Source organism: Desmodus rotundus, chromosome 5 (assembly GCF_022682495.2).
Source record: "Desmodus rotundus isolate HL8 chromosome 5, HLdesRot8A.1, whole genome shotgun sequence".
NCBI classification, from domain to species: Eukaryota; Metazoa; Chordata; class Mammalia; order Chiroptera; family Phyllostomidae; genus Desmodus; species Desmodus rotundus.
Window position 1 is genome coordinate 33,237,913 of NC_071391.1, and position 23,234 is coordinate 33,261,146.

Here is a 23,234-nt window from a genome sequence, read left to right on the forward strand (position 1 = left end):
CCGGCTTCCAGGTGCACATCACAGGGGTCCAATGGGGAGCCGGGGAGCAGCGGGGAGCAGGCGGACAGTGTTTTCCAAGAATTGCCAAAGAGTTGTGGGGTGCTCTCAGGCACACCCACGGGGGACCTGCAGCCATGACATAGCCACACTCACACACCTGTGCAGGTGGACATCCAGAGTACACCCAGGTAAGCACCCACCTGATCATGTACACACACATGGGCCAAGAATGAGCACACACTCAGAGGCACACTCAAAGGCACAAATGTACCCACCCAAACTGAACATCACAGGCCCCTGTATATCACTTGCACACACTTTCAACACACATACACACACAGAGCACAGCTATGTGCCAGACATGCAAGCGGCCAACGGCATCTATGCAATGACAATCATGGCTGTGTGTGTGTGCACACACGTATCACATTTAACAGGTTCCCAAGGGACTCAAAGTGGGCTTGGGGCCACACCCCCCACCTACACCCAGCTCTTCATGCCAGAGAGAGAAACAGGAACACTATGAACCAAACATCACTGGGTGAAGACTTCTTCCCCATGGGCAGTTCCTGAAAACTCCTTTGCCCTGCCTTTCTCTCTGGGTAGGGGATAGTCACATGAGGGGCAATAAAGAGAGGAAGGGGGAAGAGCATGTTTTCTAAACATCACCAGTCTCCAGAGTCCCCAAACCCGGGTGTGGACGGGAGAATGCAGAGAGCTCTCAGCGTCCAGAGGGGGCAGGCTTTGCCCACATTCCGGCTGGAGCAGGGACAGTACTTGGGCTCCACAGAGCAGTATTTCCGCCCGGAGTTCACGTTCAGGTGGGCGGCAAGCAGCCCACACAGTAAACCAGGGTCTGCCGCCACCATTCTGGACACCTGCCCTTGCATCGGCCCCACCAGGCAAGACAAAGAAGAATGCCACATTTTTAAGTGTGCGTGCACTGAAAAGCTTTCAGCTTTCTTCAGATTCCAAGCAAATCTGAATTCTTATTTCTGGCTGAAGAAAGACTCTCACCCTTCCTTCTCCATTGCCTAACGCATGTAACTCGAAGGACTGGCCATCACCTCCAGCCTTCAAGATACACCTTTTGTTCTTGTTTCTGGAAGGCCTGGCTCCTGTCCCCTCCCAAGTTCCTAAACTGTGTCCATGTCCAAGGGTCTTTCTCGTAAGTCTCAGTCCATCCCCGGGAAGCAGTCCACCCCTGAATATTAGAGGGTTCACAGGGTGTACACTCAAGCACTGGGCAGGAAAGTTGAAGGGTTATGCTGGCCTGGTGGGACAGAAGGCAGCAGTTTTGGCATCACTGGCTCGCTATGGGCTTACACGCACCTAAAGGTGTTCACAGTCAGTTAAAGCAAACAACCACGTGCCAACTCAAACCCCAGTCAGGTCTTCTAACGGTAAGATTTCACTATAAAACAGTATTTCTCAAAGTATGGTCCGTAGACCTCATATACTAGAATCGCAGGGGTGCTCGTTAAAGATGAGATTCTTGGGCCTCAACCTGAAGCAGATTCTTAAGGAGTGGGACCCAGAAATCAGCATTTTAGCAAGCCCTGCAAAAAGAGTCTTCTGCAGAGGGGAGACTGAACCACTGTCTTAAACAAACAAATTTAAATGCAAAGAAACAAATGATCATTCGTCAGGCACAAGGAGAGCCCATGGGAGTTTGGAAGATAAGGATGCTCAACCCTAAGGGGCCCACCTCCCCCCTCCTTCCTGTCCCAGGGCAGGGGCACGTACAAAAAGTCATCCTGCGTGTTGCCGTTGAAGGTGCCACAGAGGCCCACCGTGTCCTCCACCCATCGCTGGTCCACCTGCAGGTAGAGCCGCAGGCCTTCCCGGTCGTAGAGCACCCGCACGCCCACGTTGGTCCTCACCCGCAGGAACATGGAGGACAGCCTCCGGATCTCAAAGGCGTCTGGGCACAGGGAGAACCAGAAGGGGGAATGAATGGTGAATTCAGCCAATGTGCACCCCACACCCCCACCACCTGCGTGGTGCCCTCTGATCCCCATACCCAGCCCGGTCTTCACACACGGTGAAGCCCTGCCCAGGGACGGTTTGCGGAGCCTTCAGTACATCCTGTTCAATGCTGAAATCGGGGCCCAGGGGTAGCCTACTACAGCAGCCCCAGCTGAGGAGTGTCTCTTAGCTTCAAGTGGCTGTTAAAGCCCTGCCTCCCTAAGTAACTGGTATAATAATAATAAGCATAATAAGTAATTAATAAACAAATAGCGAGAGTAGGGATGGCAAATAGCTCCACGCACATCCTAACGTTAGGAGAAGCTGTCATACTGCTTATGAAGCCTGTCATGTTGGGGCGGGGACAAAGGTCATTTTGTGAGTCCAGAGTCCATGTTCCTGGGACCGAGGTGCCCCCCTGGCCTGGTTCACCCAGTATTAGAATTTGAACTCTTGCTGAAAATGGGAAGGCAAAAGCTCAAATTCTAATACTGGACAGTGCCTTTGGCCAGAGGAGCCTGAGAGAAGCCTGGACAGCCAGCTCCCAGCCACCTCCCAGCCAGCACTCGTCCACCAAAGCCGTACCATCCGTGTAGGGTGGGGTGACCTTGTACTGGTCAAACAGAAGGACATCCCCGGCTTGGGTCAAGGTCACCTGCTTCCGGGGGTCCTGGTGCAGGATCACCGACACCGACTGGACACAGACTCCATCCTGGTTCTGGAGGGAGAGGAAGGCCAAAGGGGCAGAGTTAGTCAGTCTGTCCTGCTGGTCCCAACAGAGCCCTCCGGGGACGGAGGCCGGAGGCCAGCTCCTCACAGTGACGGACCTGAAAAGACATCACGGGTCCTCTAACCAAATGCCTTCATCTGGGGAATGGGAAGGCAGAGGCTCAGGCTGGAGATTGGTGGCAGAGCTAAGATAATGCAAATAAGTATGATAGTCAACACTCGGGCTGTCTGTGACACAGAGCAAAGTTGTGCACGTTCTCGAAGCCCAGCCTCAGAAACACTAGCTTCCCCCCCTCGACTGCAAGCCAGGACTTCAATTTCGTCCTTGTGTGGTTGTTTATAGGGCTCTTTCCATGTGCACACGTGGCAAAGTCTCAGGCAGGCAGGAAATGAGCTAATATTCTCTGGGCCTCAGGTTCCCATCTCTAAAAAGGGTAGTCTCATTAGTACTCCCACACGATCACACGAAGAGGAACATAATAGAAAAAGTCCCTGCCCTCATGGAGAGCATATATTCATGTGGCACACAGACATTAAATCAGGAATTACAAAGTTGCTTGTATAATTATTATTGTGACCAGTGCTGCAAACGTGTGTAGGCGCTAGGAAAGCATGTAGCAAAGGAATCGACTTAATCTGTAGAGGTAGGAAAGGCCATCCTAGGAAATGATAATAATAATGTAAAAATAAGCATAATAATAATAAAACTTTTAATAATACTACAACTTATAATAATAAGTAACAGCTAACTTTAATATAGACTTTCAATGTTCAGGCGCTATTCTAATCTTTTTATATATATCTATTCACTTAATCTTCATAACGATCCTATTCAGTAAGTACTAACAACCTCACTTTGCATATTAGAAAACTGGGGGGGGAGTGACATCTGAGCTGAGGTCTGAGGAATGCATAAGCTAGTTGGGCAAAGGAAGGAGGGGAGGGGGGAGACGTCCTGAACACAGTTCCCTGACAAGGAAGACATTTAATGCATTCAAGAACATCAAAGAAGACCAGAAGGATACAGCCCACTGGGCAAAGTGGTTTAAGATAAGGTTCAAGAGGTAGGCAGTGACCAGCTCACACAGAGCTGACACAGATCAGGGGTCACCTCCTCCAGGGAACGTATCTTGATCCACCCCCTCCTGATGTCCAGGTACAATGGCAACAAGAGAACGTTTCTCCATGGAGATCTATCCTGTACTCTCCACCTTGCCGCAGCTCCTATAACAGACTGGTTATGGGGCCACTTGTCTGCCTCACCCACCAAAGTGTAAGTAAGGCCCAGGAGGGCAGAGGCAGGCTTAATTCATCCCAGTCTCCAAGAACTAACCCAGCTTCCGGCACGAGCAGATGTTTGGTATTTTCTAGATGCATGCATGCATGAATAAATGAATGAATGAGTACAGAGATGTTGAAGATACAATCCAAGGAAGCAGAGAAGATTAAATTGAATTAGAGCCATATTAGAGATTTATTTTTCTTTAAACACCGAGGCGCATGAAAGGGAAGTGGCTCTCAATGCGCTGGAGCCAGAACCCAGTCCCCTGCCCCGTGGCTCTCAATAGAGAGAAGGTGAAATGGGCTGTGGAAAGGCCCGAGGTCCTCCAGCCTTTCTAGGGGGCAGAGGGCAGAGGGCAGAGGTGGCTGGCTGGACTGTGCCCGGGGTCCCAGCCCTTACCAGGCCACACGGAGCGTTCTGCAACGTCACCGTGAAGGTGCCCGAGGAGCGGCTCTTGGCCAGGATGTACTGACATGTAGCAGGGAAGGTGTACCGGCGGCCGTCAAAGGTGGTGAAGTGGATGTCGCCAGTCACCGAACATTCAGCTGAGGGGCAGAGAAGGGTGGCTGACCCATGGGAACTGCCTCTGCCCTGCAGGCTCCGAGCAGGAGGAAGAGATAGCAACTGTCCCAGGAATCAGGGCAGTGTCTGGAGCCCCAGCCTGCGCTTTGGGAGCCCCAGTCACTGGGGAGATGCAGCCCTGCCCTGGACAGCTCCTTGGCGGGTGACCAGGCCTGGAGACCAATTTTGGTCCAAGGCCCTCAAGCTTAGGAAGGTCCTTGGATATACAGAGCTCCATGGAAAACAGTCCCTGATGGGACGGAGCCATCGCTTAGTCAGGCAAAGCAGCTCTGAAGACACAGAGGCAGGGTGGTTGGGCCGAGAACGCAGAGGGAGTCCCCCCGCCCGCCCCAGCTCAATGGCAGGTCTGAATCCCAGAGTGTCCCTGCCCAAGGAGCTGTGAGACGAGAGGACGAGGGTAGAGTCCAAGGTGGGGGTCAGGTGTACCTGGGCAGACAGATGTGCTGCACACCCACTTGCCCGCAGTGCATGTGCTGAAACACAGAGACCAGAGAGGCAGGGGCTCACACAGAGATGCTGGAGGGGGCAGGGCCCACAGACCTCCTGCCCCCAGCCCTCAGTCTTCCCGTCCCTAAAATGGGAGGTGGAGACTCTGCCCACAGATTAGGTCCAATGACATCTGTGACTCCGAGATGCCCAGAGAGTGCCCCCATGTCATCAGGGCTCTCAGGCCCCAGATGTACAGCCCTGATGGAAAGCCCTGGAATATTCCACCTCCTCCCACCCCTGCAGAGGACACAGACCAGGCATTGCAGTCTTCTTTCACCACAGAGCCAGTCGGGTACAGGGTCCCGTGGAACTCACAGGGACAGTCAGCTGGTGCCACACAGCCCCCATCCTCGAAGATCAACCCTAGAGTGACAGCAAAGGCCCACGTAACTCACCTCTGCTCCTGTTCACACACCTTTCATGGCTCCCCAGGGCCTGTGATAAAGACTCTCACATCTAAGCTCTTGCACTACTGAGCTCACTTTCAAAGTTCCTCCTGTGTAGATCCCTGGCTCAGGCCAGATCAGAATCCCCTCTGAGCAAATAATCCCACCTCCAGAACTTTGCTCAGAGGCCACCTACCCCAAACAACCTGGATACAGACTAGTTTCCCCTCTCTACCTCTCCAAAGCCTGTCACTGTATCTAGAACCAGCATAGGCACCACCTCCTCCAGGAAGCCTTCCCTGACAATCTCTCCCACCACTGAATGTCTGTATCTCTTCTTGTGTGAACCCCTGAACTGGTCCTCACCACATGTACCCTAGAGTGGAGTCACATGTGTAAGTGTCTTATCACTGCCACCAGATTCTGATCCCTAAAGTCAGTGACATGTCTTTATATTTTTTATCCCAACCCCCTGCCTAGCTAAGTAACCTATACACTAAAGGTGTGCTGCAAAGTTACACTCTGTGACAAAGAGTATGTGGATGAATGTTGAAACAGATGCATGTGTGATAAATGAATAAATAAATGAATGAATGAATGAGTTGTTCTCATCTTAAAAAGCTCAGACCCAATGAAATGAAACACTCTGATGAACCTCTCAAGAGCCGCAGTTCTGCCCTCACCCTCACCTCCCTTAAGCCATTCATTCACTCATTCATTCACTTATTAGTGTTTGCTCCTTCCTTCCTTCATTCCACAAGCAGACATCCTCTGAACCCCTGCTTCATGCTGCTCCATGCCAGGCCAGGTACCCACTCCACCCCAGCATACCTTCGGGGCAGTAGCAGCCATCCACACAGGCGATCTCACTGTCCACGCAAGCTGCTCGGGGCTGGCAGGAGGCGGGGCAGCAGGCGATGCACTCGTTGTAGATAAAGGCCTTCTCCTTACAGTGCACAACTTGGGAGGAAGGGAGCGTGGTAGGATCTGTCAGTTCCTTACAGCCGGCTGTACCCCAGGTCCTGGGGTGGGGGGTGGGAGGGCTTCGATCTTTGTGGTCCCTTAGTCCCAATGGGAGCACTGGGTGACCAGGAAATTGGGGGGAACCACCCTCCTCTCACTCTGTGGCCCTCGGCCATTCCATCCTGCTCTGAGCCTCAGTTTCCCATCTGTCATCTGAGAAGGGGACCTCCTGGCTTAAAGCTCTGACTGCTGTGGCTCTGAGCAGGATGTAGAGTGGAATGCCATCCACAGTCCTAGCACAGAGCTTGTCTGATCCCACCCCCCTGCCTGCCACCACGCTGCACCTACTGCATTGCCGGAGCTGGGTCCTCCAGCCCTGCAGGGGCCGCCCTGCCTGGGCACATGCCCGGGCATACTCCGCCAGTGCCCGGCACCAGGTGGCTTCATCGCCCACTGATCTGTGCAGGAAAACCGAGGGTAACACTGGAGTGAGGCCCAACCTGCCACCAGCCCTCCAGCGTTCTGTAGACACTGCCAGGGCTCCAGGCACCCCTATTCTCCGGGCACCCCTATTCTCCACACACAGCTGGGAAAGCGGCCAGGGAGGACATCTAGGTATACAGAACCCTAGACTGGAGGCAGGATACTGAGAGGGGTCAGGTCCTGTTTCTGAGCCTCATTGAATGGAGAAGCTCTGTCCCATCCATGCAGATAAGAACTGCAGAGGTTTGAGAAGCATATCTGTCAGGGCCTGGAATTACCAGGCTTACTGGCCCACAGGCTGAGCCCCACCCAACCCTGGGAGGGATCTCCCCACCGCCAAACCACCCCCAGCCCTGGCTCCCCACTCACTGGCAGAGATCACTCGTACAGCTGGCCGCGAAGGGCAGAGGGCTGACGAAGGCGTGGCAGGCCTCAAAGGGGGGCCTGAGCAGCACCTCACACCGGTCATACACACTCTGGGGCAAGGGCCAAGAGCTGGAGCTGGGGCCAGTACAGCCAACCCATAGCCCCCTGACTTTACAAGCTCCCCATGGAACCCCAATGTGGGCCCAAGGGAAGGAAAGGGGAGGACAGGGAGGAGAGGGAAGGGCCCAAGGGCACCAACAACCTGAGCACCTACATCCAGTGACTTTTCAAGCAGTACACGGGAAACCAACTTAAGCCAGGCACTAGGGTAGAAGGTAAGAAGCAAGAGTAGGGGATCTCCCCAGGATGCTGACCTGCATGGCTCCCAGGCTCTGCTGCAGGCATGGTGGGCGAGGCAGGGAGGAGGTTGTGGGCTCTGGAGGCTGGTTGGGGGCCCGCTCCTGCCAGCTGTGCACAAACTCAGCCACATCGTCTGTCAGCTTCCCTGCAGGGAGAACCAGCGTGACCACAGGCAGGGCAGGGGCAGGAGGCACAGAGGGCTCTAAGACAAGGAAGGCGGAGCAGAAGGGATGCTGAGAGGTAGGCAAGGAGTTGAAGAATCCAGCCTCCTGAGCTCCCATCCCAGTCTGCATTTCCCAACAAAGCCACTCTCCTGAGAAAGCTGTTTGGTGGTAATAGTCAAGAATGTTCAAGAACCTGTAGTAGGTCCCTCTGCTCCAAACCCCACGGAGGCAACACCATGCAACGGAGAGAGAACAGTGTGTAAGCCTACACAAGGAACCTCAGCTTCCCATATAGGAAATAGGGCAAATAGACCCCCATGAGATTGTCTCATAGACTATGTGAGATGATGTTCGATGTTGTGGGTGCTCAAGGGCATCACTTCCCTTCTTCAGGCCACAGTTGCCATGGTTTGGCCCTGCACCCTTCACTTTTACTCTTACCACTGCTCCATAGGGGTCTTCGCTCCAGCTGGCCCTTTCTCTTCCTGGCTCTCTGGCCCCTGCCCCCTCCCTCCTGTGCACACACAGACACACACATACACACCCTGCAGGGTCATTCCCACCCAGCAAAGTGCCCAATAGATCTTCACACAACCCTAGTAGGAATTCTCATTATGACTGGTTTACAGATAAGGAAACTGAGATCAAGGGGTTACAAACACGTCTGAGGCCACATGCTTGGTAGGAAGGGCTCCCTGGCCTCCCACTGGTCTTTAATATCATGACCTAGCATCCTTCCCTAAGGTCCTCCCAGCCCTCCCAAGCTGACCTGTCCTCCATCCATTGGAGGTCTCCCACCCTGAACCTCACCATAGCTGGTCACCAGGTCATCCTGGGGGTCGGCATTGTTGTTCCCACACAGCCCATGGGTCCAGCCCAGGAACTCAGGGCTCATCTTGATGTAGACAGCAGAGGCACCATCCCAGGCCAGCGTGAAGGCGGACTGATGCCGCACAAGGACATAGCCAGCCAGCCGCTGCAGGTGCACGCTCCCCATCACATGCGGCAGCTGAACCCTGCAAGGCACGGCCCAGAGCTTCAGGGTGTCCACACTGCCTCCACTAGCCGAGTCCCTTCACCAGGGATCCACCCTTCCTACCTGCAGGGCCCATCACGTACACTGCACCTGCCTCACCCGCGGGGCCACTGGTACCATGGGCTCTGAGGCCCCTCTTTGCCTCCCCAACTTCTCAGGTGGATGAAAGTCCACCATTAGAGAGGGATGCTTTTGTCTCCAAGGTTTTAAAACTGCTTTTTAAAACTGCCATCTCCTTGGCAGGGATAAATCTTAGAGTGACTGAATTTACTAGCTCCTTTCTCCTAGACAGGAGAGATGGTATAAGCAGACAGCTACTTTTTAATTTTTTATTGATTTTAGAGAGAGAGAGAGATTTGTTTTTCCACGTACTCAGGCATTCATTGGTTGATCCTTGTATGTGCCCTAACCAGAGATCGAACCCACAACCTTGGCGCCCTGGCGTATGGGGACAACGCTCCAACCAGCTGAGCTACCCAGCCAGGGCCAGCAGACAGCTACTTTGTTTATTTTTTTGGTGGGGAACTGAGAGAGGAGTTGTGGTGGGGTGAAGCTGAGCGAGAAGGAAAACTGGGAGTGGAAGAAAAGATGCAGGGACCACTTTTCCCAGTTTTACAGGTATAGGGTCTCCTAGCCAACCTGGAATCTGGCAACTTTCAATCCACCTGAAAAGCAGGAAAGGAAAAAAGAAGAAGTGTCTAGCCAACCCAAACTGGTACCAAAAGATCATAACCCAATCCTTCATTCACAGGGACACCCTCGGGCCCTTCGTTCTACACTCAGCCCCCGGAAACTTGGTCACCCAGTCCTCAGACCTGAAGCCGGAATGAGGAAGGGGAGAAGAGTCACGTAGGAAGCAACAAAGTGGCAGCAGACAGCAGGGGAGAGAAAGGACAGTGGCGAAGGGTTCAGAAACAACCACACTCCAGATAGTATGGGAACAGAGAGTTCTCATTCCTTGTGTCGTCCTTGATGTCCCAGAAAAATGACTTCAGAGTGACCCTATGTCACCAGAAAAGGGTGCGAGTGTGCTCACTCTCTGTTCTGAGGATGCTTGGACTGTATATTACCATTCTGGCAGGTTTTCTTCAAATTGTGAAACACAAAATTAAACACGCTTTAGCGGTACACTTGCAGCTACCTGGAAAACTGCTACCTGCCTGAAAACCCACCGTGTGGAAACCCACGGGGCCTGAGAGTTCCAGAAAAATCACAAGGGATTCATCTTTCTGAAAACCCAGCTGGTGAGACACCCAGCTGGCCTGCCCTAATAGTGGAAATTTGGGTGTTTGCCCCCAGAAAACAACTTCCTCTAAGCTTGAAATGGCAGGTGCTGACCTATTCCCCACCAGCACTGCCAGGGGGTAGGAGAGGGTAGTTACCTGACTCCTCCGTGGGTGACCTCCTTGGCCAGGCGGAGCTCCTGCTCACCCGCAAAGAAGAGGCTGACCGACCTGGCGCAGGTGTAGGGGGAGGAGCCGCACTGCGGGTCATTGTGCACCTGATTGGGGGTTCAGAGACCGAAGTTTGGGGTTCTGTCTGGAACTTGGGTTCTGGGCCTAGTGGCCCCCTGTGAGCTTCTGCTAACTGCTGATGGCCTGCCCACTGCACGCCAGGCACCCTCCCTCTGTGACCTCTCCCAGTCCCCATGACATCACAGGGAAGTCAGAGTTAGAATTGTCGGAATTTCCGAGAGGACGCAACTGGTGCTCAGAGAGGTGAAATGACAAAGGTCACACGCACAGCAGTATTCTAACCCAGGTCTGCTGGCCCAGTCCAGGGCTCTTTTGCATATTATGCTGTCTCCCTGCTTTTGGACTCTTTGCTTATCCATCCCAGTTATCCCATCAGATTGAAAGCCAAGGTTATGCATTCACATGACTTCACGTGCAGACAGAACATGTACACACATGCACACACTTCATGTCTGTATTCATGGGGTACTGTCCATGCACACACATCTCCACCATGACCCTGGCGAGCACAGTGTAGTCCCCCTGCACACACGGGCACACAGGCCACTCCTGTGCTGCCTGTCACAGACACACCGCCCCTGCTCCCTGCTCACACCTCCAAGGCCAGAGGAACCGAGGGCTGGGGCTTGGGGTGTACCAGGGCTCCCCGAGCTTAGAGAAAAGTCTGAACATGTTTCTCTTGCAAGAGTGAACACTCTTCCCAAACCTTCCACTAGCTTATGTTACATGTGGTTCAGCAGATGGAGCCACTTCAACCAAAAGTGGAACCTGTGAAAGCCACTCCATAGCCTAAGTAAATATTTTTCAAACATTTTCACCCTGATCCATAGTAAGAAATAAAATACATACATATATAAATAAAACAAAAGCACTGCAAAATAATATTTACTCTGTTAATGTGTAATGCATTCTTACATTTTCTATTCTCTTTTGTTATGCTGATTGTGACTCATTAAATTCATTTCATAACCACGAATGAGCAGCACCCCATCAGTCTAAGTCATTATGACATATCCACCGGGAAATGACAGTCATGAAAAACTCCAGTGCGTGACACCCCGAGGCAGAGAGGGCATGATTGGCCCAGGCCCCCAGCCCATGCAGGGCACGGCCATCAGGGCAGCGTTTCGGCAGGTTTGTGCCTGGGACAGAAGGGGCACTGGTCTCCAGGGCCGAGGGGACCCTTCCTGGACAGGCAGGGGAAGGGTGGCCTCACCTGGACCGAGAAGGTCTGTCCCTCGGGTTCATGGCGCCCTACCAGCGTGTAGCTACCCTTCCCAGAGAGGTAGTAGTAGAGGCCATCAAATGTCTCCACATGGTGTTGTCCCCATGCCCGGCAGATGCTGTCCCTCTCAGGGCCAGCATTGTACACTGAACCAGGAAAAGAGAACCTCTATGTGTAGCTGCAGTGGGCACCAAGCCAAAGGCTGGTGGGTTCCAGCCCTGTTAGTCACCCCCTACCCCCAATCCAGGACCCCCAGACTTCCCCTGCACCCACAGCCCCTCCCAGGGTGGGATGCAGCCCAGACCCACCCATCTGGCAGCGCGGCCCGGTGGCGTTGAAGCGTCTGCAGTCACAGAAGGCCGGGTGCACGCACTCGCCCCCATTGAAGCAGGAGAACAAGTCTGCAAGGGAGACGCAGGAGGCACCTCCCCATTGAGCTGAGGCTGGCACACTCAGAGATGCAGCAACCCCCTCGTGCCAGGGCACCCAGCCCCAGCCCTCCCAGAGCCACCTGGAACTCAGATGCCCATCCCAGGCAGCCCCAACACTCCTCAGTAACTAGCCTGAATGGGAGCACAAGCAGGGTGCATCAGACTGCTGCCCGGCCCCCTCCCTAGCAGTCAGATGGAGTCGGGGTACTTGCCTTCATTGTGCACCATGTGGCCCTCAGGCCAGCCCCACCTGGGTCTTCAGCTCCCACAGCTAAAAGTCCCTGGCCACCAAACAAGGCAGGCAGAACTGAGACTATGGGGCACGTAGGGTGAGTAGGGACAGTGCCCTGAGATCTTCAAGTACAGCACAGAGGCCACAACGTAAACCAGGGGCAGGGGAGAGGCCTCACATTTGGAATGCAGTGGCAAGAAAGGCCATAGAGGAGAGAAGATAAAGCAGAGCAGAGTGTAGCGAGGAAAGGAGCAGTGATGTAAGAGGAGGGGCCCCGGACAGGTGAGGCCCCGGACAAAGGACAGGTGAGGGAAGAAGGCACACAGAACAGGAAGGAGGGCGATGCCATGGAGCGTGGAAAGGGGCCACAGCAACAGTGGAGGAGGAAGCAATGACTGAACAAGGGAGCATAAACTCACTGGAATCAAACCCTGTGAGAATGGAAAGCCACAAGCCCTTGGTCATAAATAAGAACAGAACATGGAAAGGAAGCTCTCCTCGGCCAGGAAGGAGAATGCAGAGTGCAGTTGGAGGCTGGGGCGGGACTGGGTAGAAAGAAACCCCATGCAGGGAAAAGAGGTCACAGGAGGCCCCGTCCTGCCCTCACAGGCCTCTCTGCCAGCTGGGGCCCTCCCACACACAGCCGGGGGACCGCAGGGAGGGGACCGCTTACAAGATGGTGCACATTTGGCCCGGTGGAGCCGCCTTTCCCAGGAAGACATGGCCAAGGAGTCCAGGGCTTCAGCCTCCTTTCAAAAATGGAAGAGAATGCAATCAAGGGCTGCCTTCCTGAAGCTCACAGCCCTTCCTGTCCATCACATGGAGGGAGGGAGACCCCTACCCTTTGGTGCCCCACCTGCTCCACCTCCCCAGGCCCACCTCTGAGAGGAGGGGAGAATTTTCAGGCCTGGCATAGGCCATAGGAACAAAGCCTTTTTTATACCCTCCAAAGTGGCATCACAGTGGCCTGAACACACCCCCCAGCCGTGTTCCCATCTCCCCCAGACTCCCTTCCTTCCTCCCCTCCCTCGTAAACCTTTGTGTCTCCACAGCCCAACACAAAGCCCCCTTGTCTTGAGAACAAACATGTCCCCCCACAGAAACCACGTGAGGCAGAGCAAAGAAACAAAGGCAGCCTCTCACCCCAGGACAGGAGAACTTCTAACCCCGTCCCTCCCCTCAACCTTCCTTTTGGGATCTTCTCACTGATCATCACCCACCATCCTCAGAACTCAGCTCCAAGTCGGGACTCTCCCTGATAGCACCAATCCGACTAGGACACAGGCAAAGCATAGCTAGAAGCCCTATTTTCCAGCATGGAATCCTAACACTCGGTCTCTCAAGACATAACCATCTGAAATTAGGGCTGCTCCGAACGTTCTGTGTGGCTAGCTGACTTGGACATCTGACCTCACAGACCTCTGGTCCGAGGTGTCTAATGTCACCTGGACCTGGGACCCTGTGCACAGCAGGCTCCTCACTGCTCAGAGTCTCAGCCTCCTCATCTGTACAACTTCCAGAACTACATGCCCAGCCCCCAGCCAGGCGCAGTGAGCAGAACAAAATCCCGGCCCTCAGAGAGCTCATGCTGTTGCTCACAGGGCTCACAAACCACATTGCGGGCATTCGTCTCACATGTCTTCCTCCCTCACCGTCGGCACCCCGGGGCTGAGTCCCCAGCCTCCAGCAAAGGACTTGCCACATAGAAAATGTTCAAAACTCTCGGTCCTGGAGTCCAACCTCTGCTCATTGCCCTTCCTTGGCAAGCCAAGTCTCTCCGCCTCACCTCCAGGTACGCATCCCTTCCCTCTTCACTATCCTGCTGACCCCTGGAAGCCACTGGCCCCTTCTTAACCAGGTTTCAACCATCTCCCTGCACTTCGGCCCTGGTTCCTATGTCCTCCCCAGCTCTCCTTACCCCGCAGACCCAGGAATCGGGCTGCCCACCCTGGTCGTGATCAATCTCACAGGGCCTCAGAGACCACAGGAAACAGGAGAGAACAGCCAGGGAAAACAGTCAACACCAAGGTCCCCTAAGCCCCGAAGAGCTTCACTGAACTCGGTGTTTGTATCTCTCCACTCCACCTCCACTCAGACGTGGCCTCTGAGGGTAAGACAACCTGTGCTGCAGAGTCAAGGCCGTTTTCTGGAGAAAAAATTCAAATCCTGTCCCGGTGATTCATCTTCAGTGTAGATCACGAGTTCTTAATCATTTTTGTGCCATTTTTATGGACACCTTTGACAATCTAATGAAGCCTATGGGCCCTTCCCAGAATAACCCTTCTAAATGCATAAAATAAAACATATGATTATAAAGAAAATCAACTATATTGCAATGTAGTTATGAAAACATTTTATAAAAATGTGTGACTTAGTAATATCTGCACTTTTTTATTAGCACGTGAAACAACAAGATGAGCAGCAGGTGTTTTCGCCGCCAGAATTTGGAAGCAGTGAGCGTGAGATCTGGAGCGGTCCACAGTGGTCGGGTGACAGGGTACATCTGTGACTTTGGTGACAGTCGCAGACACTGCTAACACTCTTGTGCTTTGTAGCCTATCGTAACAATTCAAGGGAATGCTAAATTTCAGTTAGACGGAGCTTCCTATAAATAATAACATATTTTTCTCCACCCCAGTTCGTGGGCCCCTGGTCTACACGGTCAGTTCTTTGAGGATGGCTGAGCGCTATAGGAGTGAGGCAGCCTTGAAATGAAGGGTGGTCGGGTGCTGGTCTGGGACTCCCCTCTGTTACGAATGAGGGCATTCCAGGCAGAAGCCGCTGGAAGGGTCCCCAGGTTCACTTTCTAGCTGATGGCCTCATTCCCCCAGTGCCCACTGCCATCACCTTAAAGAGGGCCATTCTAACCCCTTATTTACTACTCTACTGGGGTTGCCTGGTCCAGAGGCTTCCAGAGGGAAAGGAGGAGGCCCACCTCAGAAACCAGCAAGGAAGGAAGCCCACCAGGGGCAAAGGGGCTTGGGAAAGGAGCGTTTCCCTCACTGAAATGCAGGGACTCCTGGAGCCCTGTGGGCATTCACGGTGCCAGGAAACAGGCCAGCGCACCAGGAGACCCAGCCCCACCTGCTCTCTGGGGGCCCTGGCAAGTCATCCACCTACCTTGATTTCCCCAGCTATAAATGAGTAAAGACACTGTCTTTCAACTCAAACTAGACCTGACCATATTCTAAAAGTTGGGATGTGGAAAAGTGTGCAAACAAGAAATAAAAACCCAGATAATCCACGCTTTGGAGAATAAGCATACCCACTTCTACATCATGTGTGCTTCCAAAGGGCAGGAACTTGAGACACATCGTTTCCTGTTTTAAGTGACGCTCCCAATCTGCTAGCACAAGGAGCCACCCAGACCCGATCCCTAAGGTACACGATGGGTTCAAGATGCTTGGGGGACCCGGCTGGGGTGGGCTGGATTTGTAACCTGTCTGTGGTTGTAGGAAGGAGACGAGTGCAGGCCAGGATTAGGAAGAACTTTGGTCACCTGATCCAGAGCCCCAAGAAGCTTGGCAAAGGGAGAAAACAAACCACCACCTTTCCCGAAATCGGAGGATCCCTGGAGGGCTGGCCACAGGGAGTGGTCAGGACGCAGAGGTGGGTAGCTCAGGGCTCTGCTTCTCAACCAACCCTTCTGTGCAAACCCCACCAGGTGGCCCAGTTTTTCTCCACTCTCAGGGCAGCATTGCTGGGACACTCCTCGGGGCATGGACAGGGGCCCCTGAAAGGGTTTCGGGCCTTCACAGGCCAGGCAGGAAAAAGAGAACTCCACTATCCTAACCCCTCACCTTCCCACTTTTCAGCACTGGAGGGGAGGGCTCAGCTGTCTCCTGATGGCACCTCGGTGCTCTCCCCCCATTAAAAAACAGATGATAGATGGATAGATAAATACACAGATAACTGAGCCCGCTATAGGTCCCTAAGAGATTAGGAGAGTAGGCATAGAAGTGCCTTATGAATTTACCTACTTCAGACACATACCAGAAACCTTGTTTATGCCCTTCTGAATAAAATAATTGCAGAGACAGCCTTCCTAAAACCTAGGAACACCCTACCAGCCTCAGATCCTGTCAGAAATGAGCCCCTGCCCAGGGAAGCCCCCCTTCTGCAGGCCTCCCCTTACCTGGCCTCCCATCAATGTTGTCACGTCCCCTATGGCAGGGGTCCCCTCCTGATGGCTGTGGCTAGATGAGAAACAACCCTGACGTGAGCAAGTGGATAAAAACGGGCCATGCCTCCCCACCATCCCCAGGCCCACTCCCCCCCATTCCATGCTAACTCCTGGGGTCACCCACACCAGGAATAAGAATGGGAACAATGGGTGGGGCAGCCACAAGCTCACACCTACTCACCTGGGATCCTGAGCTGGCACAGGCGCTGCATTGCTGGGGGGCGTGGGAGCCACGGCTGAGAACAGGGGATTCCTCTCCACTCAAGCTATGTCTCTCTTTTTTGGGCCTCCCACCACCTGTTCCCCCCCTGCTAGGAGACCTTTCCCACATCTACCCTGGCGTCTTCTCAAATACTTTCTCCCCTTCCCTGGCGACTCTTCTGTAATGTTTTCCCTCTTTTCTCCCACTCTCTGCACCCAGTTCTCTGTAGTTCCCCACCCTGCTCAGCTTGGGACCCACTCCCCTGGCTGTCACTGACCTTGCTTTCCTTCTGCACCCCCTCTCCTCAGACCCTCTCCCTGGCTGTCCCCCTGCCCTCCCTTAAACCCTCTCTTTTTCTTCCTTCTCTCTAACCTTCCTAGGGCCTTTCCTCTGCGCGCTCCCCCAGCTCAGGCCTCCCTCCGTCCACATCCCTCTCACCTAGAGCCTGCACCTGTAGGGACTCCCCTGCCGGTTCACTGAAGGACAGCCAGACGCAAGCAAGTAGCAGACAGAGCTCGGGCGCCAGGACGTGCGGGGCCGGGGCCCACATAAGGGCGCACGGGGACTGGGAAGTCTGAGCACAGGCCCGGGGTCCTGAGTGCTTCTCCTGGCGTTGGCTTGGTCACACCTGTATTACTGGGTGGCTGCCGTCTGTCTCGTTCTCTTTGCCCATGGGTTCCCTTGGCCCCTCCTCCCAGGCGCTTGGCTCCTCCCCAAGCTAGAGTGACAAGACTGCCCAGCTTATTACCATAATTTAGGCATCTGAAGATGGTCCAGCCTTCGCCCTTCCTGTACTGGCTGCCCCTCCCTAGGGGAGGCTGGGCTCAGATTGCTCAGCGCTAAGTCTACCCCAAGGGCAAGAAGGCAGCCTGTGCAGCCTCCAACATCCCTTGATCCTTAGAGATCCCGGGATCAGAAACATAGGTCCTGGAAGCCCCTTACACCAGAGGTCCTGGAAGCCCCTTACACCAGAGACCCAAGACGCTGGTATGAGTCTTGTCCTCTGCTCTCCTTTCACAGAGGCCATGGTGCATGCCACTCAGTGGTCGGTGGTCAGTAGCAGAACCAGGGCTCCAGACTGCAGTCCTAGCCTGCGCTCCCACCATCTCCACTACAGCCTCCTGCGTACCCAAATCCCCACCCTACCCCGTTTTGAGCAGCTCAGGAAATGTTGATTTAATGACAGAATTCCTCACACTCCCATACTATTGCTCCCATCAAGGCCAGATTTGACCCCCCCCCAAAAAAAAAACCCTTTAATTTTAATTTTGTGGACAAGTCACCCTCCTTGTCCAGGAGGAAATTGAAAATGGACATGTGGGCCTGAGAGCCTTGGGAACCTGCGCGTCATTCACTTGTCCAACAAAGTGTTGGAACACCACCTAGATGCTAGGCCTCAGAGATGATGATGATGATGATGTTGACCCCAGTAGACCCCTGAACAGGGGTATAGATTAGGGATGTATTCATTCATTCATTCATTCATCCATTTAACTATGTTGCGAGCATCTATTCCTTGCCACACATTGCTCTGGGGATAGGGTGGCAAAAGAAAGCATGCAGCTGTCCCCAGAGAGGGGATTGATTGAAACGATGGGCATACATGGGAAGGCAAAGAGGAGAGAGCCAAAGATGGAGCCTGCTTATGGAACAGCAAAGGCAGGGTTGTCTAAGAGGAAGCTTGGGAAACATATTCATGGTAGAAAAGAACCAGGACTTGGAGTTATCTTGAAAACGAAGAGGAAAGCATTTTAAGAAGGAGATTTGGGGGGAGGCAGTCATGTAAAAGAAGGAGTGGGGTGCTATACCAGTGGACAACGTTCCCTCTTGTAAAGGGCATTTGCCCCTCTGCCTGGATTCTATATCACATAGTGATGACATGTAGAGAATCAGCAAAGTAAACTGGAGAGGAATATATGTTGTGTGTCTTTCCTGGACCTTTGAAAATTCCACAGTTCTTTCCCTTTTATCCCTGGCGTAACTAGTTAATACTAAGGTGAGACCATGGATAATATTTTAAGATTCTTCTCCAGGAGAGATTTACATCTTAAACTAGGCAATAATGTAACCCAAATAAAAAGTCTGACGGCAAAAGAACATCAGCTACTGTGGGGTGGGGGAGGGGTATGTAAAGGAGTCTTTAGGTGTCCCTGACACTACAGTTGTAAGTGGTTCTCTGGTGGGGGCTGCTGCCCACCTCCTGGTCCTTTCCCCCAGCGTGGTGCGAACGGGTCAGGCTCGCACCATCCGTTGAGTCCAGACACAATCTCCATAATTCAAGGTCCCCTGTGAGGTCCCCTGTGAGGTCCCCTCACACCTGTTTTCTTACCCCTTCCCTGGCTGCCTCCTTCCTCTCAGTCTGTACCGGGCTTGGTTCATCATTGATTGTCTTTACACCCAGCACTAGACCTGGAGTTGTGAAACTTTGGTTGAATTGAATCAAATGAACCAGATGGAGTCTGAGGCCTGGGTGAAGGTCAGCCGTAAGTCCAGTCATCATCGCTAGGCTCTTCCACGCTTCAGTGAATGTGAGTGTGCGTGTAGGTGTGTGTGTAGGTGTGTAGGAGGGAGTGGGCTAGGGGAGGTGGGAGGGGAGGTGGTTGAGGAGGGGTACTCACATCCACCGGTTCTGGCCTCTGTGGGCCACAGTAATACCCAGCCCCCAGGAATTCACACATGGAAGATTTCTTCCTAGTGGGAAAGGCCCGTGAAGGAGGCCATTACAGAATGCAAGCTGAGTGTGACAAGGGGTGACAGACTGCCTCATGAGGGCAAAGGGGCCTCTATTTGTGCGTCCAGAGAATACTGACTAGATTACCCCCACCCCTATCCATCCATGTGCGAGTCTCAGGACCTCTGCAGTCCCACCCCCACAAAAAGAGATGTCCCAAACCTCTTCCCCAGCCTCCAGAGATCCTCTCCTTCACCCGCGTGTGTTTGGAGGGTCAGCCCGAGAGGACTGGATTAGCGCCAGCCAGCCACCTTCACCACCACAAACACACTGCAAGCCCAGGGGCGCATCAGTGAGAAGCGAGGAAGTTCAGGACCCGAGTCTTCGACCTCCTCGCGGCCCTCCCCCGCAGCCCTGCCCCCGCCCCCGCCCCGCCTCCACCCGGCCAAGCCCCGCCTCCACCGCTCTCTGGCCCGGCTGGCCAAGGTAGCCCACAGCCAGGTACTCTAAGGAGTGAGCAGTGCGGCGACGCGGCGCAATCGCGATCTGGCCCAGCCATGGACCGGAAGGTGGCCCGAGAATTTCGGCACAAGGTTAGAACTGCTCGGGCCTCCCTTTTCCAGTCGGACCTGAGGGATCTGGGGAGGCTGGGACCCCAGTGGTTATTTGGTTGCCCGTAGGAATCCCCAGTAAAATGAGAAAGGTGCACTGTGACCCCAGCTGTAGGAACTGCTAAACTGATCTGAAGGTGGCCTTTCTCCTTCTGCCCCCCAGGGGCTGGGACTTCTTTCGAGTTGGAATTTCTTTCAGCCTTGGCCTGAGCCGGGACAATTGTCTGAGATGGCCCATTGTGGTGGGAAGATCCCTCAGCTCCTCCTAGTGGCCCCAGCTCACTTGGAGCAGGCGGAGAGGGTTGGGGCAGAGTCTGAGAGGTAGGGGAACCTGCATGTCTGTCTCTGTCTTCTGACCTCAAAACACTTGAGGAAGCCCCCCTCCCTTCCCTGCTTAAGGGCATTTCCTAGGTTCCCAAGAAGAGAAGAGAAGCGGCTGAGGAACTGGTGCTGGCCAGGGGCAATGGGAAGAAGGGAGGAGGTCCAGAGACTCAGCAGACCCTCTGGCTGAGCCACTTCTCCCCTGGTGGGTCCCACTGAGGGGCCTCATTGGTGGTCAGGAACCTAGGCCATCACTGCAAGCTGCTGGATTTCACTCAGGGAATTTCCAGAACAGTGTCCAGAGCTGTGAAAGAGCCACTGAGGCCCTGAGACCAGAGAGGATTGTTCAGGAGACCCAGGGGACCTCCCCACCAGTCCTTAGGATGCCTCAGAGCCCATGGGTGAAGCCAAGGGTGCTTGGAGCTACCCACAGGCCCTGGCAACTGAAGGCCTGGCAACTGTGGGCCCTGTAGCCCTCTCAGAGGCCACAGGGGCAGTGTCTTTAAACCAAGCAACCCCCTTCCCAGGCAGAGCCCTCTCTGCACAGAGAGGCCCAGGCGGGCCCAAGGAGCCAGGGCAGGGGCCACAGGAGCAAAGGGCCAGGAGCTGGGGTCAATCGTTCACTGAATAAACATGTTTTGAGTACCCATTCTGTGCCAGACCCAGTCTCTGCCCTCAAACCATTAGTCGTGCTGGGGGTGGGGGAGACGGACCCTACGCTGGTAACTACTCACCGCTGGCTGCTCAGTGTTGTGATCAAGGTTTGCTTGGGGCGCAGAGGGGGCAACTCATACTGGCAGAGGTCTCCTGAAAATGAGGCGTTGCGCACCCAGGGCTGAGAGATGGCTGGGGCTGGCGAATAGCAGTGTTCACCCGCATACCCTCTTGTGAAGGGACGTGAGGGGAGAAATTTCAGCAGTGGAGACATTTGGTGAGTGTAGATTTCAGACACCCCACTTTGAAGGAGCACAACCTCCGTCCCCCACCCCCAAGCTCAGGCTTGAATTTCACTTTCCTGCCCCCGGGCGGAAAGCAAGGTGGGGTCTTCTTTTGCCTTCCCCCAAGGTGAGGTGGAGTCTTTGCCTTTTTTGAGAGAATTACTTCTGGAGACCCTGTGTCTGCCTCAGCCTGTGGGTCAGCCCCTATTCCTCTTCATCAGGCCCCGGAGGCTCCAAAGGGCCTCAGGCCTCTGTGTTTCCACTGCCCTGCTCTTCCTCATCACAAGTCATTACCTATTAATGCCCCTGTGTGTGCAGGCGGGGCAGGCACCATACTGCGCAAGGCCTGGGCTGGACTTTGTGCCCTGCAGCTTGGGAGGTGGCAGCAGCCTTCCCCTCCCAGGCTGGAGATCGTCTAGGAGCTGGAGGGAAAAGATGAAGCAGCCAGGAATAAAGATGAGGGCACAGAGGCATAGTGGGGGAAATCTTCTACTAGCTGTTCATTGCTTTCTGCATGTCCTCTCCCTAGTGTTTCACAGCAAATGGACCCCTTGGGAATGATGTGCGCTCTAAACCCATAGTGCATTAAAGGTGGTATGTTGTCATGGAAAGTGCCGTGTTTCCTTGAGCCAACTATTAACCTCTCTGTGCCTCAGTTCTCTAAATGAGGATAACAATAATATTCACCTAGTAAAGTTATTGTGAGGGCTGGATGGGAGCATAAATGGAACCTGCACTTAGCAAGTTCTCAACAAATGTCCACTGCTGTCGTCTATCATCTGGGGTAACGCAGAACTAGGGTCAAATCTCAACCCTGCCAACCCACTGCCAGTGAGAGCTTGAGCACGCCACGCACTCGCTCCAAGTGTCCGTTTCCTCCATTGTGAGATGCGGTTCGCAGTGCTTACCTTAAAGGACAGGACATGTGAAATGGGAACTGAAGTACTGGCTGCTATGGCACAGTAACCGTTTGGCAAACTGCCACACTGTTCCCACCGATGGCTTCAGAGCAACAGGAGTCTGTTCCTCTGGGCTCATGTAGGTTCCCAAGGCCATCAGCAGCACTTACATGTTCTTCCTGGTCACAGGCTTGGGCCAGGCAGAAGGACAGAAAAGACTAAGGCTTCTCCTCCCAGACAACCAGCTTCTGAAAAGAAGGCAGCCCCTCTGCTCATTCACATGTGTGGTGCAGGGACTTGGTTACTCATTTGCTCAGAAAGAATTTATTGCCTGTGTGTATCTGTGGTGTACTCTGCCCCAGGCCAAGCATCTGGAGGTGGGGTGGGATACATAAAAAGGTCAGAAAGAGCCCCTGCCTTCTAGGGATTTCCTACTCATTCATTCATTTTTGCATGCAATATATATTGACTGAGCTCGTAACAGGCCAGACAGTAGTTTAATCACTGAATAACAAAACAAAGTCCGTGCCTTCCTAGAGAGCACACTCCAATAGGGGAGACAGACACTTAACAAGTAAACCAACAAAAGTATGGTGTAATGCCAAGTAGTGATGGGTGCTATGAAAAATATAAACTGGGGTGAGGGGATACAGAGTGGTGAAGTGGTACTCTCCTCATAGGGTAGTGGGGAAGACCTCTCTAAAGAGGTGATATTTAAGCAGAGACCTGGAAGAAGGAAGGGAGAGAGCCTTGGGGATATATGTGGAAGAGCATTCCAGGAAAGGGAACAGCAAGTGCAAAGGCCCTGAGGCAACAGATGCTTGCCTTCTTTTGGAAGGACAAGTACGATGGTGTTTCTGAGAGGAATTTGACAGAAATTCAGAGAACGGTGGGAGATGTATCAGAGGGGGGCGGTAGGCTGTGGCCAAGACTGGGATTTTTTTTTAAGTGTGATGAGCCGCCAGCAGGGGAGTCACATGACTGATTTACATTTAAAAGGAATTACTTTGACTGCTGCTAGAGAGCAGAATGAGAGGGCCAAGAGGGGAATCCAGTCCCGAGGCTCCTACAGTAGCCCAGGCCAGAGGCAGGGACTTGACTAGGGAGAGGAGTGGTCAGACCCAGGATGCAGTTAAAGCTAGGCCTGATGGGCTTTGCTGAGGGGTTGGCTGTGGGTGTGAAGAGAGAGGCATTAAGGGTGAGTCTGCATTTTGGGAGAAGAATCAAGTTTTGGGGGA

At 53.6% G+C, this 23,234-nt stretch overlaps 2 protein-coding genes across 6 annotated transcripts in view; one reads left to right on the forward strand and one right to left on the reverse strand.

Annotated features, from left to right (window-relative positions):
* Positions 1–17,647, reverse strand: part of OTOG (otogelin) — a 73,182-nt gene extending 55,535 nt beyond the window's left edge. The window contains exons 1-18 of the mRNA XM_053924415.1: positions 17,034–17,647; positions 16,536–16,590; positions 16,307–16,367; positions 12,845–12,920; positions 11,817–11,909; positions 11,500–11,654; positions 10,191–10,309; positions 8,583–8,788; positions 7,623–7,753; positions 7,252–7,358; positions 6,748–6,857; positions 6,268–6,396; positions 5,305–5,413; positions 4,988–5,034; positions 4,379–4,524; positions 2,554–2,686; positions 1,747–1,924; positions 2–126 (exon numbers count right to left, since the gene is read on the reverse strand). Of these exons, the coding sequence (XP_053780390.1) occupies positions 2–126; positions 1,747–1,924; positions 2,554–2,686; positions 4,379–4,524; positions 4,988–5,034; positions 5,305–5,413; positions 6,268–6,396; positions 6,748–6,857; positions 7,252–7,358; positions 7,623–7,753; positions 8,583–8,788; positions 10,191–10,309; positions 11,500–11,654; positions 11,817–11,909; positions 12,845–12,920; positions 16,307–16,367; positions 16,536–16,590; positions 17,034–17,106 (2,053 nt within the window). The 5' untranslated portion in view covers positions 17,107–17,647. The remainder of the gene's footprint in view (position 1; positions 127–1,746; positions 1,925–2,553; positions 2,687–4,378; positions 4,525–4,987; positions 5,035–5,304; positions 5,414–6,267; positions 6,397–6,747; positions 6,858–7,251; positions 7,359–7,622; positions 7,754–8,582; positions 8,789–10,190; positions 10,310–11,499; positions 11,655–11,816; positions 11,910–12,844; positions 12,921–16,306; positions 16,368–16,535; positions 16,591–17,033) is intronic.
* Positions 17,648–19,707: 2,060 nt separating this feature from the next.
* Positions 19,708–23,234, forward strand: part of USH1C (USH1 protein network component harmonin) — a 46,570-nt gene continuing 43,043 nt past the window's right edge. For 4 of the 5 annotated variants that reach the window (XM_045194071.2, XM_053924412.1, XM_053924413.1 and 1 more), the window contains exon 1: positions 19,708–19,820. In XM_045194071.2, coding sequence (XP_045050006.2) covers positions 19,785–19,820 — 36 coding nt within the window. In that variant the 5' untranslated portion in view covers positions 19,708–19,784. The remainder of the gene's footprint in view (positions 19,821–23,234) is intronic. The other variant, XM_053924411.2, reaches the window with a different exon arrangement.